This window comes from Hordeum vulgare, chromosome 4H (assembly GCF_904849725.1).
Source record: "Hordeum vulgare subsp. vulgare chromosome 4H, MorexV3_pseudomolecules_assembly, whole genome shotgun sequence".
In the NCBI taxonomy this organism is placed as follows: domain Eukaryota; kingdom Viridiplantae; phylum Streptophyta; class Magnoliopsida; order Poales; family Poaceae; genus Hordeum; species Hordeum vulgare.
Window position 1 is genome coordinate 536488943 of NC_058521.1, and position 11335 is coordinate 536500277.

The window sequence follows — 11335 nt, forward strand, 5'->3', positions numbered from 1 at the left end:
TCGCGCCATAACCTGGGAGTTCCCCGTGTGAGCCATGGAGGCCCGCCTCCACCAGCAAGTACTTCGCTCCGCCGCGCCTTATCCGCGCGGCGCCGCCGTTCTGCATCGAGCAGACGCATCATCCCCAGTCACTGTAGCTGTCGCGTTGATTTGATCCAGAAGCTGTGCTCGAGCGCCGAAACGGGGCAGCAAGCGGGCACCGGTACGGCCGCGGAGGCGGGTGGGTTGAGATCGACAACAGTGGTGGTTGAGGTCGGCCGCGGCGGCGAGTGGTGTGGCAGCGGCCTGGGCACAGGCCAGGGTGGACCAGGGTCGACGCGATGCGCTTGAGCGCCGCAACGGGGGCAGTGAGCGGGGAGAGGTACGGCCGCGGAGGCGGGTGGGTTGAGATCGGCAGCGGTGGCGGTTGAGGTCGGACACGGCGGCGAGTGGTGTGGCGGTGACCTCCGCACAGGCCAGGGTGGCCCAGGGTCGACGGGAGGAGGCGATGCGTACGGATATAATTTTTGCGGCGAATCGTTTTTTCCTTTTACGTTGCAGATAAATGATGGAGCGTGGGTTGAATAACAAAAATTATAGGGGCTTTTTTATAAAAATATCGTGGTGGGTTTTCCGACGAAAGCAATAGCTTCTTTATATATATATAGGGGTATAGATATGTTGTCTTATTATATTCACCTTTGTTTTTTTAGATTGACTGATGTATCGTGACAACCCCGTTGGAACTGATGCGGGCCAGCGCCACGTCTCCCCACACACCTCCCGCTCACCGTATTTACATCGGCACCCTCACTGACAGCGGTCCCCACGGCTCTGGCCCGTCATCGCAACCGGAACAAGCTGGCCCGGGATCGAGTCCGAAATCGCGGAGCGTGTTTGGAAGGAAAAACTAGCCGTTAGGCTCCTCGGCCCCCGACGCTCTCCTTTTCCTTCTCCGCCCCGTTCCCGTTCCCCTCCCACTCCCGATCTCCCACCCCCCCACCCAAACCAATCAAAAAACTCCCCGAACGCACTGCGCGATCCCAAACCCTAGCCATGGCGACCGCGGCGGCGGCGAAGACTCCGACCAAGCCACCGGCCCCCGCGGCGCCGAAGACCCCGGCCAAGCCCGCGCCCTCGGCCGCGGCGGCGGCGGCGAAGACCCCCGCAAGGCCCGCGGCGACGGCGAAGACCCCGGCCAGGTCCGTCTCGCGCGCGCGGTTCCCGCACGCCTCCGAGAACTCCGACCCCAACATCCTCGCCTCCCCTCCCCGGACCGCGTCCAAGACCCCCGCCAACGCCAAGCCCGCCGCCGCCTCCACCGTCTCCGCCTCCGTCAGGAGGAAGCGCGGCACGCCCGCCCCGCCGCCGCCGGTCCCGCAGCGCCGGTTCCTCGTGGCGAAGAAGGGCGCGCATCGTCGGAGGCAGGCCGGCGCGGGCGGTGGCGGGGGCGACTTCGACTTCGACAAGTGCCGCGAGGCCGCACGCGAGGCGCTGCGCGCGTCGCACGAGGAGTTCTTCCTCAAGGAGCGCGCGCTGTCCGCGGCCAGCGAAGAGCAGGAGTCGCGGAAGAAGGAGGGAGAGGACGATGAGGAAGCAAGCAGCGCCGCCGTTGTTGAGGAGGGGGAGGGAGCAGATGTGGTGGATTTGGAGGGGAGCGGCAAGGTGAGAGCGATTCGGAGCAGGGTCATGGCCAAGGCGATGAACAGCGTGCCAGATGCTGGGGCCGGCCGTGTCAAGCACCTGGTAAATGCTTTCGAGAGCTTGCTCTCCATCTCCGGCGCTACCGCTGATGCCGAACGGGCAGGCGAGGAGGCCTGGGTGCTGCCCGGGTTGCAGCCGTGGAAGGAGGGGAGTGAGGGCTCGCCGGTGGCGTTGTTCTCCTCGTCCGATTTCACGAACATGGGGCCAACCAGGCTTTGCAGTTCACTCGATGGCAAGAGCAACAGGTTAGTTGATACCAGCAACCAAACGAGAGAAGTAATTGCATCTAATTCTAAGGTTGTTTCTGATCAAAGTTTGTTCTTCTATTCAGATCTAGCTGGGACAGCCAGACTGGAGGACGCAGGAGCCGGCGGAACGTAAGAATGCGATAGACCTTTTTTCTGCTCTACCGTCGATCGTGTTTTGTCTCCACTCTCTAAATTCAATGTTTTATTTGCTCTTATCTGGCAGTCATCTGAATCACTAAGGAGCAGCTGGAATAAAAAGCTCAAGGTCACTAGCCAACACCCTTTCAAGCTGAGAACAGAGGTGAATAACAAAATCTTATGGCCGTGGTTCTGTTAATTAGTGAGCAAGTCAATAGGTAGTAGATTCAGCATTCACCAGTCAAAATGATCTAAAATATTGCTATATTGCCTGATGCGCGAATTGTTTTATAACAGCAAAGGGGAAGAGCCAAAGAACAACAGTTTATTCAGAAAGTACAGGAGATGCTGATTGAGGATGAGAAGAAGCGCATACATATTGCTCAAGGACTTCCGTGGACAACAGATGAGCCTGAGGTTTGTCATTCTGCATAGGCTAATTTTCTATAACAAAGCCTTGCACTTGCATGTTGTTTGGTATAACATACTAGTTCTTGGAGTTGAATAGCAAAAAGGACATAATGTCAAATTGATTAGCGAGACATTTGCTACTTGCAGACCTAAGTATGACACATTTGAAGAATGCTGGTTACCTTTGGAATATAACAGTGAATCAAATTGATTAGCGAGATATATTCGTGTGGTTTCATATACCATGGAAGGAAGATAAATATGTGCTACTTGCAGACCTAAGCTTGTTGTTTGTGCATGCTGTGACTGTTCTTATGACAACATACTAGTTCTTGGAGTTGAATAGCAAAAATGACATAATGTCAAAATTTAATATGATGTATTTGAAGAATGCTGATTTTCTTTGAAATATAATTGATTATGAAGATAAATGTGTGCTGCTTCCAGATCGAAGCTTGTTGTCTGTGCATGCTGTGACTGTTCTTATGGCAATGTACTAGTTCTTGTAATTGAATAGCAAAATGACATAATGTGCATGCTGTGACTGTTCTTATGGCAACATACTACCAATATAATTGACAGTCACAGCATGCATGCTGATTTTCTTCGAAATATAATTGATTATGAAGATAAATGTGTGCTGCTTCCAGATCGAAGCTTGTTGTCTGCGCATGCTGTGACTGTTCTTATGGCAATGTACTAGTTCTTGTAATTGAATAGCAAAATGACATAATGTCAAAATTATATAAAATATTTGAAGAATGCCGATTTTCTTTGGAATACAACAATGAACGAAATTGTTGGACATTGTGTCCATGCTGATTTCCAGATCGAAGCTTGTTGTCTGTGCATGTTGTGACTGTTCTTATGGCAATGTACTAGTTCTTGTAATTTAATAGCAAAATGACATAATGTCAAAATTATATAAAATATTTGAAGAATGCCGATTTTCTTTGGAATATAACAATGAACGAAATTGTGGGACATTGTGTCCATGCTGATAACTATGAGGCTGTTCTCCTGATTGTTCTTGAATTTATTTGCATAACTTTTGTACCTGGTTTTCTTGAGAATAACTTTTGTACCTGGTTTTCAGTTAACAAGTGATATTGTTTTAACTTTGAACCTCTATTTTCACTAGTGCTTGATTAAGCCACCAGTCAAGGAAAGGACTGAGCCCGTCGACCTTGTTCTCCATAGTGATGTGCGCGCAATTGAACGTGCTGAATTTGATCAATATGTAAGCCTCCTTACAAGTTCATTGTACATTGTACACCACACATGGTTTGAAGTCTTATTTCAGTGGTACTAGTGTGAGCCTTCTACTCTCTATTAACTATGCCTGTTTGAGATTTAGGTTTCAGAGAGGCTCAAGATGGGTGAGGAATTAAGATTGGAGCGGGAGCGCCAAGAGAAATTAGAGGAGGAAGAAATAATAAAGCAGCTGAGGAAAGAGCTTGTTCCTAAAGCACAGCCAATGCCGTATTTCGATCGTCCATTCGTCCCCAAAAAGTAAACACCTGTGCTTTATTGGAACTTGTATAGATGTTATTTCAATTTCTCTAAATCGTTGCAATAATGATTTGACATTACCTGTTTAGGTTTCACTACTTGAGAGTTGTCCCTTTACAAGTAACTAACATTTCTTTCTATCGTGCTTCTTTTAAGGTCATCAAAGACAATTACAATTCCGAAGGAGCCGAGCTTTCATCTCCGGCCTGAAAGGTTATCATGGTGAGTTTTTACAGTTCAAGACTGGATGAACAAACGCTATAATTTGTGGCAATTGACTGCCAATGGATTCATCTTTACAGTTCAAGAGTGACTGAACAAACACTACAGTTAGTAACAATTAAACAACCAATGAATTCATCTTTTACCATGCTTGGTTATGATGCATGTTGTGTTATGTTATTCTCTGTACAAAGCATGCTCACCATGCTTGGTTATGTGAATGATGGCTGACAGTTACTATCGACAGTGATGCGTGGTCACTGGAAAGCTGAAGACATGGCCCCGCAAGCAACACGAATGTCGGCTGCATCTAGCAAGAGCCGCAGAGCATCATCAACTCCCATGATTAAGATGCTCCCCATTCTTTCAAGTGCCTAGCTTCTTGTTAATGTCTCCATGTGCAACGAGCGGTCTATGTAGCTTGGGTGATCTCCGACTTTTGTTCTGTGTACATGCTTTATGAATATCAATAGCTCTGTGCTTCAGATGCATCCTCCACCCCCAGGGTTGAGACAGCTTGTTGTACAAGAGACCCCAGATGGGAAATTCAAGGATGAATTTCTGTGTTCTTGTCTAAGTTGATTGTCGAAAAACATGAAACACCAATGTGTTGATATATATGTGGATTTTGGAAAAGAAATCTCTTGCTGGATTTACTGTCAGTAGCGACCGAACTGAAAATAGTTTTGTGGCAAAGTGCGCATGGTATGGATGGAATATGGATCAAGCTTATCTGTCATGTGGCGTACAGTAACTGTATGTCTATATCTCCGAGGGATTGAGATCAGATGCGTCAAAGAAAAAAAGAGATATTATTTTCGAAAGAAAGAGAAAGTCGCTTTAAACACGACGAAAAATTCATTTTGTTTCTGGGTCAGATTCGGCAAACCAAGTCTCTGAGCTGCAACCCCACGCATACGTGGCCAAACGGGCCAGCCCGGCCCGGCCCGCCATAATCGTGCGGCCCAGGCGGGTCGTGCCGTGCCGGCCCGCGTGCCCGGGGTCCAGACCCAAGCACGGCACGTTGCCTAATCGGGCCAGCCCGTGGCACGTTTAGGCCCGCGGCACGCTAATCTTCCGTCACTGAAAAACTCCCGCGCCTCACGAAGAAACGCTGAAAAAACTCCCGTGCCTGCCTCGAGCACCGTGTCTCCCGCCTCTCCCGCGCCTGCCCCCTCAAATCTCCCGCGTGACCGCGCCTCCCCCCCCTCAAATCTCTTCGGTCTCCCGCCGTCCTGCGCCTGCCCCCTCAAATCTCCCGTGTTTCCCGCCCGCCCCGCCTGTGAATCGCCGCCTCGCTGTACTCGCTCGTCTCGTGCCGGCCTAATCGTGCCGTGCCGGGCTGGCACGCGGGCTGGGGGTGGCGTGGCGTGCTCGTGCCTGGCCCGGGCACGATTAGGCCGTGTCGGGCCGGGCCCGTCTCGTGTTTGGCCTGCGGGCAGCCTTGTCGGCCCGTCAGGCACGGCCCGTTGGCCAGGTTTGCCCCACGAAGACCCAGTAATCCCACGCCGTCTCAAAAAGAAAAACTTTCTTAGAAACAGTGCATTTCTAGAAAAAAAAGAAAAAGAAACTAGCACATTCCCTCACCGACATGTGGGTCCTCCGCAAGCCAAGCTACGAAACTAGCACATTCCCTCACCGACATGTGGGTCCTCCGCAAGCCAAGCTAGGGGCACCCAGCGCTTCTCCCCCACTTGGCAGAGGCTCCCTCCACGCCACTTCTCTATTTCTCCCCCCATCTCTTCCTCCTTGCCCGATCCATCCGACTGCAACAAACCCTAGGCAAAGCCAGATCTCCACCTCCTCCGCCGCCGGAGAGGCCGTCCACCAGATCTCCCCGATGGCGTTCCGCCGACTCCTCTCGGCCGCAGTGCGCCGCCGCTCCGCCGCGGCGGCCGCTGCGGCCGGGAACGCGCGCGAGGCCTCCACGGCCGTCGCCGCGGCCCCCGGCGCCATCGCCCCCGACGCGCCCGCCGTCCGCGCCCCCATGATGCCGTACGACCGGATCGCCGAGGCCGTCAACGCGCGCGTCCGCCGCCTCGAGCACCCGGACCCCCGCTTCCTCCGCTACGCCAGCCCCGTGCCCGCGCACGTCGACCACACGGCCATCCTCGACGCGCCGGAGACCAAGGTCACCACGCTCGACAACGGCCTGCGCGTCGCCACCGAGTCCTCGCTCTCCTCCCGCACCGCCACCGTCGGCGTCTGGATCGACGCCGGGAGCAGGTACGAGACGGAGGAGGCGGCCGGGGTCGCCCATTTCGTCGAGCACATGCTCTTCAAGGGCACGGGGACGCGCAGCGCCGCGCAGCTCGAGCAGGAGATCGAGGACATGGGCGGCCACCTCAACGCCTACACCTCGCGGGAGCAGACCACCTACTACGCCAAGGTGCTCGACAAGGACGTGCCACGCGCGATGAATGTCCTCGCCGACATTTTGCAGCACTCCAAGCTCCAAGACGACCGCATTGAACGTGAGCGGGGCGTAATTCTCCGAGAGATGGAGGAGGTTAGTTCCCTGATGTGTATATGTTTGCCTGAGTTAATCACTCCTTTCCACTGCAATACGGATCTGTTTAGATGACTTGCTGCTCATTTGATTAACCTGCCTTGGATTTATTGCATCATGTGCTCTCTAGTGTTTCATGAATATGTACTTCTTGTTTATTGTCATGTTAACTAATCTATTGAGTTCTCTGAGATAGTAAGAACTAATTTACATAGACTTGATTTCTTAGTGTTAGGAATTGTTATGAACTGCTATATGTAAGAAGAAGACATCTGGAAAATGGGCATTTGCTATCAAACTGATTAAAACCATTATGGATATTGATTTAAGAAAAAAACATGTATTGGGTGCTTGTGTTTTTTGAACTTAATTACTTAAATTTGCAAAATAGGTCCTCACAGAAAATAAGAACCGATCAAAGGCCTAATTTCTCAGTACGAGGCCTTGTTCTAGTTGTACCAATGCCGCTGCAGACTTAGATCTTAGCAGGGAAGCCAAAATTGGCATTTTATATCAAACCGTCCCAATCAAGCTGGTTAAGAGTTTGGAGCATAAGTGAATATTGTATGCCTGTGAAAAAATATTTTGAATTTGCTGAGAAGACTATTCAAGTAGAATAGAATGTTGCACGGCCATAGTGTGTTTAAATGGACCACCCTGCAAGGTTCATCATGCATCCAAGTATCCAACAGATGCTTTTCTCTGAAAAAAGTACCTTATATGGATGCAAATAACTTAATTCAATCCTTGAGTTTTATGAGCATACAAGTTTGATGTTCTGCTGTATCATTTACAGATTTCATTTTGGATTCAGTAAGTTGTTGTTAGGCATGTCAAGCTGCAACCCGGGCGTGCAACATTTCTGAGATGCTATTAATATTTGTCTTGCTGTGCTTCTTGAGCCCACATTTATTTTCTGACTCTCCTATGATGTAGGTTCAGGGACAGTCTGAGGAAGTTATATTCGATCATCTCCATGCAACTGCATTCCAGTATACTTCTCTTGGCAGGCCAATCTTGGGTTCTGCTGATAACGTCAAGTCTATCACCAAAAAGGATCTCGTAGACTACATTCAAAATCATTACACGGCTTCTAGAATGGTACTTTAGATTAAAAATCTGTGTCTGTGATACATTCGGATATCTGTCATTTTGTTGTATTGCTATTAACGTAGTAGGATGGAGTAACTCCTATTCGTAATTAACATTTGTTTTTGTTGTTTTCAGGTTATTACTGCCGCCGGTGCTGTTAAGCATGATGATATTGTACAACAGGCAAAAGAGCTGTTCAAAACGCTGCCAACTGACCCTACAACAACCAACATGTTGGTTGCTAAGCAGCCAGCCATTTTTACTGGTTCTGAGGTATGTATTTTACTGTAAATTTATTGGTGCTGTTCAAATCATTGATTATTTTATGCTACTCAATAGGTACGAATCATTGATGATGACATGCCCCTTGCTCAATTTGCTGTTGCCTTCAATGGAGCATCCTGGACAGATCCCGATTCTATTGCATTAATGGTTATGCAAACCATGCTTGGTTCCTGGAACAAGAGTGCTGGAGGAGGGAAGCACATGGGGTGGGTTCCTTCCCTATTATGCATCATTTCATCTTGTCAGTTTCCTTGCGTATAACCAAGTCCCTTTGTCAAACATCACTTCAACAGCAATCCACTGATCATATTTTACTTTGTTATCCTGATTTATTGATACAGTTCGGAGCTTGTACAGAGAGTAGCAATCAATGACATAGCTGAGAGTATAATGGCATTCAACACAAACTATAAGGACACTGGCCTGTTTGGTGTGTATGCTGTCGCTAAGGTCAGTCTTATATTTTCTTCTTTTGTATTGAGGGTTAATGAAAGCACTTCTTTCTGTATGTTTTTTGTAGTGACACATTGCTTGAAATGTAAGTCATTAGTGATGCAAACATCTACACATGACTCTAATAATTTCACAATATCACAAAATGGGTGAGAGCATGCCTAAGTTCTAGCACTGGATTCCTGTGGAAATGGTCATGCACCATGTTGCTGTTCTGTGTCAGTTGCTATTCTGGCATCTGCTTGTTTGTGACTTTCTAGCACAGTGCATCTTTTGGCAATTTGGTCTTGTGTTGTTACAGTATGAAGGAAATAATGAAATTTGACAGTTGTAGTTTCTCATATGGAAAGTAATGAAATTCATTTCTGCTGATTTTGCCTTGAAGCAGCAGTTGAAACAAAACTACAAAGGGGATTTTGCCCCCACTGAAAATATTGTAGCCCTTCTTTGGAAATGTAAACTCTGAAGGCTCAAATATCTGGACGAGAAACGAATAAGCCTGCCAACTCAAATGTCTGGATGAGGAACGAATAAGCCTGCCAATGTCAGTTCAATGCGAGCAAATAGATGTGCCTTCATTGAATTTATTGTAAATTAAAAATTGAATGCTGATCATTATTTGTGAACATGTTCCGGTGGTATATAATGATGTGTTCTGCATTTGTTTTTGCCTGATGATGTTCTTTGACCTTGTTTTGTAGCCTGATTGCTTGGATGATTTGGCTTTTGCAATTATGCAAGAGATGAGCAAATTATCATACAGGGTTACCGAAGAGGATGTTATTCGTGCACGTAATCAGGTATTTCTTTCAACGAGGCTGAATAATATGTACTAGCATATTTTGCCTTTTGTGTACTAGTTAGGAATCATAGGTGTATTCAGATATTCTGTTTCTCGATTATTGTTGAATTGGGACATATGTATCTTCCATTGAACTTCACTGTCTATTTTTCTGAGTTGACATTGCTTTGATTTGATGCTTTCAGCTGAAATCGTCCATCCAACTACACCTTGATGGCTCCACTGCTGTTGTTGAGGATATTGGACGTCAGGTATTTTGATGTAATTATGTAATGTGACATGATATTCTCGACGCGCATCCTCTGGAACTTGATCTTTGTTCTCTGTTTTGTCAGCAACTCATCTATGGCCGTAGAATTCCTATTCCCGAGCTTTTTGCGAGAATAGATGCAGTTGATCCCAGCACTATCAGGCGTGTTGCAAACCGCTTCATCTTTGACCAGGTAATTGTTGTTTTGCCAACTTGCCTTGTTTTATGTACTCCCTCCGTTCCTAAATATAAGTCTTTAAAGAGGTTTCATTAGTGGACTACATACGAATGTATATAGACATACTTTAGAGTGTAGATTCACTTATTTTGCTCCGTATGTAGACTACTAGTGAAATATCTTAAAAGACTTATATTTAGGAACGGAGGGAGTAGAATTTTGGATATTCCATTGCGTTGATAATGCCGGAAAGTGCTGTGGAAACCTAAAAGTTCACTTGCTTTAGATTACATCCTGCTTATGAGGAGGCTGTCAATTGCTACTGATAGACCTCTAATGATAAGAGTATATTTTTTCCTTTTATTGGAATATTGATATCTGGGTGATATGCTTTTGTTTTGTTGTGAATAATGCTTGCTGTACTAAATTATGAAGTACTCCCTCCGTCCCATAATATAAGACATTTTAGTTTGCATTTACTTCTTAATTGTGGCATTGATATCTTGAGGAATATTTAGTTGGAACAGTAACCTAACTTGATAATATGATAGACTGCATTCTGTATATTTTTTTGGTGCCTGAAAATATATGTGCTATATGGGAAATATTACTGTTATATTCTGTATATGTCGCATGAAGTTCAGAAGCCGTTGAAATACATTAAACTCACGTCTTACTGCTGTTCTTCTTTCTTTCTTTCTTTCTTTCAGGATATTGCCATCGCTGCCATGGGACCAATTAAGACTCTTCCAGACTACAACTGGTTCAGACGCAGGACCTACATGCTCCGTTACTAGATTCAACCAGCAGTGTACCATGTTTACAGTCTGCAAAGGCAAGATGATTGCTTGTTTTGGCATCAGTATATTATAAGGCCACATCCACGCACATATTATGTGCCGAAGTGGAGGAATTTTTTGAGTCTTCGTTTTCCTTGCCCCTGTCTTCCTTTTGCAAACCCACAAAGCTGTCAATAATGGTAGGCAAATTCGACTGACGTGTTTTATGATGATGATGAATTGTCACGATACTTTTCCATCTTTGTGTTCGGATATTGTTGTCTTTCGGCCAATAATTTTAATGAAGCTTATGTAAAGATGGTGGCTGTTAGCTTCAATATGATCTTCTGGGAACTTTACATCGTTGTAATTGTTGTGATGAGATGTCTGTTGTAGTCTAGGGACGGCGCCATCTTGTGTTGTGCTTTGTCTGTATTGCTCGTCCCTTTTCTGCTATCCTTCTCTCGATAGCTAATACTTCCTCCGTTCCTAAATATAAGTCTTTTAAGATATTTTACTAGAAGCGGAATAAAATGAGTGAATCTGTATATATACATCTGTATGTAGTCCATTAATGAAACCTCTTTAAAGACTTATATTTAGGAACGTAGGAGTAGGATTTATTCTTACATGCTAGGTTTTCCTCTTCTGAAGAATATACGATGTGAAAAACTACATCTAAAACAGCAGCGTTGACCAGCCTCTGACGATTCTTTTGCTGAGAGTGTAGTTGCTGCTCAGAGCGGCAGCACGAGCGCTAACTTTGGCGCTGG

General features: G+C 46.8%; 2 protein-coding genes across 2 annotated transcripts; both read left to right on the forward strand.

Annotated features, from left to right (window-relative positions):
* The first annotated feature begins 1035 nt into the window (after window positions 1-1035).
* Window positions 1036-4850, forward strand: LOC123450705 (translation initiation factor IF-2-like). The gene is made up of 8 exons (XM_045127830.1): window positions 1036-1928; window positions 2015-2060; window positions 2155-2232; window positions 2367-2486; window positions 3622-3720; window positions 3838-3992; window positions 4149-4214; window positions 4462-4850. Exons 1-8 carry the CDS (start codon window positions 1036-1038, stop codon window positions 4484-4486), a joined length of 1482 nt encoding a protein of 493 aa, XP_044983765.1. The 3' UTR covers window positions 4487-4850.
* Window positions 4851-5911: 1061 nt separating this feature from the next.
* On the forward strand, window positions 5912-10879 carry LOC123449334 (probable mitochondrial-processing peptidase subunit beta, mitochondrial). The gene is made up of 9 exons (XM_045126526.1): window positions 5912-6723; window positions 7660-7824; window positions 7951-8088; window positions 8155-8306; window positions 8442-8550; window positions 9255-9353; window positions 9541-9606; window positions 9691-9798; window positions 10494-10879. Exons 1-9 carry the CDS (start codon window positions 6055-6057, stop codon window positions 10578-10580), a joined length of 1593 nt encoding a protein of 530 aa, XP_044982461.1. The 5' UTR covers window positions 5912-6054; the 3' UTR covers window positions 10581-10879.
* The last annotated feature ends 456 nt before the right edge of the window (window positions 10880-11335 follow it).

Coding starts and splice junctions, on each gene's coding strand:
- LOC123449334 (XM_045126526.1), top strand. CDS start 6,055: ATGGCGTTCCGCCGACTCCTCTCGGCCGCAGTGCGCCGCCGCTCCGCC. Junction 8,307..8,441: donor GGAGGAGGGAAGCACATGGG/GTGGGTTCCTTC, acceptor TTATTGATACAG/TTCGGAGCTTGTACAGAGAG. Junction 9,354..9,540: donor TTATTCGTGCACGTAATCAG/GTATTTCTTTCA, acceptor TGATGCTTTCAG/CTGAAATCGTCCATCCAACT.
- LOC123450705 (XM_045127830.1), top strand. CDS start 1,036: ATGGCGACCGCGGCGGCGGCGAAGACTCCGACCAAGCCACCGGCCCCC. Junction 2,233..2,366: donor CTTTCAAGCTGAGAACAGAG/GTGAATAACAAA, acceptor GTTTTATAACAG/CAAAGGGGAAGAGCCAAAGA. Junction 3,721..3,837: donor GTGCTGAATTTGATCAATAT/GTAAGCCTCCTT, acceptor TTTGAGATTTAG/GTTTCAGAGAGGCTCAAGAT.